Here is a 5,410-nt window from a genome sequence, read left to right on the forward strand (position 1 = left end):
ATTTGCAGGTACTAGACACCATGTTTACATGTTTGACTTTTGTTTATTTATGTATCGTATTGAGCATGCAGCTTCATGTAGCATACCTGATTTTTGTTGTATATGTATGATGACTGTTGCATTATTCGCATCATGTCATAGCATGCATGTCGGCGACCATGTCTCCCTTGTGGTTGAGAGGGTCGTTGGCCAGAGTCGCACACTCAAACACTCATGGGTAGTGGTAGCGGGAGTGTGCTGCTTGTCCTGTCATGCACTTACTCGGTCACTCATGAGTAGTGGTGGCTGGAGTTGTGAGCAGCAGGGACCCTATTGCGACATAGCTAGATAGCTACTATGCAAACTATCCACTCGGTCACTCGAGAGTGGTGACGGCTGGAGTGGTACAGTAGTCACCGATCTGGCCTCTCGACCATACAGGGGTCGTGGTGCAAAGAGATGGGTGGAGTGGCTATTCGTGCATACGTTGTTGTTACTCTACTTGTTTATATCGCTGTTGTTTGCTTATGATGTTGGTTGTTTACTTACGCAGTTCTGTTATCACATACTTGTTATATATGCTTGGACACTGCTTACTTTGACAGTATACCTTACATGTGATCTGGGTAGTTATGAGCAGTATTGTAGCAGTTTTGTGTTACTTTTGACTTTATACTACTAGCCTAGGATATGGTATCAGGTATGGATTTACATGCTTTGTGTACACAGTAGTATTTGCTATTTATCTTTCCGAGGCTGTATCCTGTTGTATTCCTAGCTCACTATTTTACTCATGCACTATCTATTTATTACCCGCTGAGTCTTTAGCACTCATCACCTGTAAACTGGTTATTTCGCCAGGTAGCCGATAGTGATGCCAGTACACTTGGAGGAGGATCCTGACTGTCGGTCCCACGTCGCTTCCGAGGAAGGATTTCTGGTTTTTGGTTTATCGTTTTATTGTGATTTGAACGTGTGAACTTGGTATTGTAATAATCCATTGTGGATTTTGTGTTAACTTGTATTTGGTTTGTTGCGTCGAAGAGTCAAGCCGGGCCGACCCGCGGTGAGTGGTTTTGTTATTTGGTGTTGGCTATTTGCTTTTCCGCTGTGTTTGATTTACCAGCCGAGTGGGCTGCTTATTATCTGTGTGGTTATGGTCTATTCCAGCCGTGTTGGCTGTGTTTTGCATATATGTATATCTGTCAGCTATATATACTGGTTCATTTGTCACTGCTACAGGGGAGGTGCTGTCCGATTTTCGTCGGACAATCTTACTCTCGGGGCGTGAAAATAAGCGTAAGGACAGACTCACTTATAACTCGGCTAGATGGCATGAGTCTGGAATATAGGCGTGAGAGTATACTCACTTATAACTTGGTTGATCGACATGAGAGTCTAGAGGCATGATGTTTGACCCGAATACCTTAGAGATTGGAGGCACGGTGTATGACTCGAATGCCTTAAAGAGCGGAGACATGGTGTATGACCTGAGTGCCTTGGAGCTTAGAGGCACAGTGTGCCTTGGAGCTTAGAGGCACATTGTATTACATGAATGTCTTAGAACATGGGCAACTCACTTATAACTCGACCGATCGACATGAGAGTCTAGAATAGGCACGGGGGCAGACTCGCTTATAACTCGATCGGTCGACACGAGAGTTTGGAGGCACAGTGTATGACCTGAATGCCTTGGAAATTGGAGGTACTATGTATGACCCAAATTACTTGGAGAGTTGAGGAGGCACGGTGCATGACCCGAATGCTTTGGAGAGTTGAGGAGGTATAGTGTATGACCCGAATACCTTGGAGAACTGAGTAGGTACGATGTATAACTTGAAGCCGTGGAAAGCTGACGAGGCACGGTGTATGACCCGAATACTTTAGACTTTTTGCTATGTTAAAGACAGAGATATATTTTAAATTTTAAAATTTAAAATTTAAATTTTAGATTTATCTATTTGGTTGGATTGAGCGGATAATCTCAAGCTGTTAACCGCGGAGGATGACACATGCGGCAAGCTGATCAGCTGTGCGGGTGCTTACACAAAGCCTATCGGAAGAGGAGGAACTTGTTGGAACCCATTCGGGGCTTCCACTTGGGTTCCTCACTCGATGTGAAGGCCCATTATTGACATAGCCGGATCGTGCGTCAGAGGACCGCTGGTCGTTGTTTGTTGTTGTTGCACTAACTTTTACACTCAGGCCGTTATTAGCATCTCTAAGTCTTCTTGTCATAAGGTGACGGTGGTGAGTCAACTAGCCTCTTCCATCTCCGCGTTTCAAATTCAGGTGAAGTTTTCACAGACGATGCCAAATTTGATCCAGTTTAAAAGCTAGGGAGATGATGCGGTGGCTAGGGGTGTCGTTGAGGTGATTTGTATGTTGACTAGGAGAAAACTCTGAGCTAGAAGAAGATGGAGCTAAGCGATCCTGGAGCTAAGAGTTGTGGACTTACGCACACCACGGACAGAGCCAATGGGAACGTTAGAACGAGAATTAGGGAAGAGGTCCCTGGTGTAGACACTCCGACGCTCAATTTAGAACAGTAGCCGAGCGAAATGGAAAATATGATGGACATTAGAACAATAGTGTAAATGCACGAGTATACAAATACGTAGCATTCATGCCCGTACCTAGACAATAGAGAGAATCCCTTTTTATAATGTGTTTCATAACCTCCACATTAATGATGCGACAGAAAAATGTCTGGTGTCAGAGCATGTCGGGTGAAGTATGTATGACAACCTTCTTATAGGCGGAGGAAGGCTCCATTGCATGCATATGTCAAAGTAATGATATATTACCTAATAGGTTGTTATGATTCTTTGACAATAATGTCTCCTAAAGAGAGTTAGATTGGCTCTCGGCAGACCAACTCTCGGCCGACCAACTCTCGGCCGATCGGTTCTCGACCGATCGGCTCTCGGCCGACAAGCTGTAGACTAGAAGTCATGCTCATGTAGGGAACTATGACCTAGATATCCGACCGACGTTGAGGTCGGGCGGATGTAAGATGAGGGCCATGCCCATGAGTGGAAAGCTGAGCTTGGAGGTCCAACCGACTCTAGAGCAGGAAGGATGTAAGTTGAGAGTCTTGCATTTGGAGAAGTGGGGAGCTGAGCCCGTAAGTCCGACTGACCTTTGAATCGACCAAGTTTATATTGGGGATTTTGTATTTGCTCGGACAACATGTTCGGTCAGACTTTATGTTGGGAGTTTATTTTGCACTCAGCTGCCATACTTAAATATAGCTAGAGTTCGGTCCAGTCAAATCATGTGCCTAGTGTGTCCGATCAGTTGAGCACTCGACGATGGTATTAGATTTATTTCAGTATGACGTCGATATGACCTAAAAGTTGATCCTTCTTTACTTTAACCGATACATCAACTGTATTTGTTGACATCAAAACTAACTTCAGGGTCCTATCATACTCAGTGTATCATACATAAGAGCTGTGCTCTAATTTATTTGATAGTCAAAATAAGGAGAAGAGAGTCTACCTATAAGGCGAAGCGAAGTTCTGACACCTAAATTACAGAAAAGACATTACACTACATGTAGAATTTTGGATCCATCATGATCCTAAAGATCCATCTCAAAGTTCACCAAATTCTACAAACCTAAACAATCAGAACACAAATTCGTCGACATCGATCATTTTGCGGTGTTGTTGCAAGGCCTTGGCCTCTCCTGAAGCCCAAAAGCAATGGCCATGGAGCACATTCTTGCGTTGGACTGCTGCTGAGACTCTTTGCAGTAGGCAATGGCCCCAAGGATTGAATTCTCCATCTCCGAGCTCGCGCTGCTGCTCCTCTTCAGCACGATCTGCGAGTTGAAACATGAGAAAGAAGAGGAGGAGGAGGAAGAGCAAGACGACGGGGATTTGGCGGCCGAGTTCCGGCCAATGGTGGCCCCGGAAAAGGACCTCCTGCAGGCCAATTCCTCCTCATCCACTGCCTTGTGTGGGTCTCTAGTGAACAAAGCCTTGAGGTAGGATTGAGAGGCCTTCAGCTTCAGTTTCAATTTTTCAGAAAAGGCCTTTTTGCGGCTGCGGTTTCTGTTTGCTAGGGTAGCCGGAGCTGTCGGGGCTGGGCTTTCGAGGTTTTCGACCATGCGAAGCCGCGGGGGGAGGAGCAAGGGAAGGAGTTTCCCCTTGTAGAAGAGCTCATCAGCGGGGGAGCTGGAGGGGTCCCTCTCTGAACCTTTGTGCCACATTTTGAATTCAAACTCTTTGGGGCAAGGCGAGGTGGCATTGGTGGAGCTCAAGTCCATGTCTATGTACTCTTTGTCGTCGTCGTCGACCAAGAGATGATCACAGGGAGGGAGTGCCACAGCCATGGCCATGAGCATCACTTTAGAAGTGCTAAAGTGGCCATATGAGAAAGAATTATAGAGGAGGAGCCTCTCAGCTATTTTTGAAATCCTGATTTTTAAAAAAAATAAAAATAAATGCATTTTATCTAAAAGAATGAATAAATTTTGTGACTTTGTGCTACCTGCAGAGCGACCAGCTTTACAAAAGGCGCTGGAAAGGCAACTTTGCAACTTTTTGAATCTCCCACGATAGCTCAGATCCAAGAGAGTGAGTGACACCAGCAAAGTGTCACAAGGCGGATCACTGTTTCTTTCTTCATCATCATCCTTTCATCCCTTCCCTATCTAACTTCTAAATTATTCCTTATTTAAATTCTGATCCTTTTAGTTGTTCGTCTGAGCATCTGAGCCTGAGGTACTTATAGTCGCTTACTTTGTTATGTTCTTCGTTAGTGAATCATCAGGACTTTCTTACAAAGTTTTTTTCTTTCTTTCTCTCTCCTCACTTACAATTGAACTCCTTTTTTAATCCGTTAGCTATAGGATAAATTTAAAGTCGAAACTATATACATTTAGAAGTCGACTCCTAAAATATCCGTGTTCATTTGAGATTCGAACTCGAACTCTGATAAGTGACCGTGGGTCAATTGGTTGTATGGTATCGATATGGATGGGCTGCTAAAGGCATGTGGTGGCAGGTGGTGTGTTTATTTTTTTTGGCATGGGTCTGGGCCAGGCTTTTTGAGCTGCAGGGATGTTTATGGAAAGGTGGGGGGCCTGGCCTGGCAGGGTTGCTGGCATGGCGTTGTGGAGGAGGGGCTCTCGGAGCAGCCACAAGCTGCAGAGTGGATGATGTTACATGAGTGAGGAAAGCACGTGGGATTCGCTGACACAGGGCAATCTAGTGGACCACTCTCTCTTTGATTGATAACCCTGTTTGTCATAGTGTCCCAAAGGTTAAAGACAGAATGTATTTTTTAAATAATAGGATTTATATTCACGGTAATTAAACTGCCCTAAAATTAAGGTTACGTCAGAAGTCATCTTATTTTTTAAGTTACCTAATGAGTGAAATATGAGATTACATTGTCTATTTGAAGGTATTTGAAGGTG

The 5,410-nt window shown here is 44.5% G+C and overlaps 1 protein-coding gene across 1 annotated transcript; it reads right to left on the bottom strand.

Moving 5' to 3' along the window:
* Positions 1 to 3,384: 3,384 nt before the first annotated feature.
* LOC121968397 (probable membrane-associated kinase regulator 4) lies at positions 3,385 to 4,355 on the bottom strand. Its single transcript, XM_042518789.1, has one exon. The coding sequence runs from the start codon at positions 4,331 to 4,333 to the stop codon at positions 3,638 to 3,640; it is 696 nt and encodes a 231-aa protein (XP_042374723.1). The 5' UTR covers positions 4,334 to 4,355; the 3' UTR covers positions 3,385 to 3,637.
* Between the last annotated feature and the right edge of the window lie 1,055 nt (positions 4,356 to 5,410).

This window comes from Zingiber officinale, chromosome 3B (assembly GCF_018446385.1).
Source record: "Zingiber officinale cultivar Zhangliang chromosome 3B, Zo_v1.1, whole genome shotgun sequence".
In the NCBI taxonomy this organism is placed as follows: domain Eukaryota; kingdom Viridiplantae; phylum Streptophyta; class Magnoliopsida; order Zingiberales; family Zingiberaceae; genus Zingiber; species Zingiber officinale.

What these genes read in the sequence shown, in the direction of transcription:
- LOC121968397 (XM_042518789.1), bottom strand. Translation starts at nt 4,333, where the DNA reads ATGCTCATGGCCATGGCTGTGGCACTCCCTCCCTGTGATCATCTCTTG.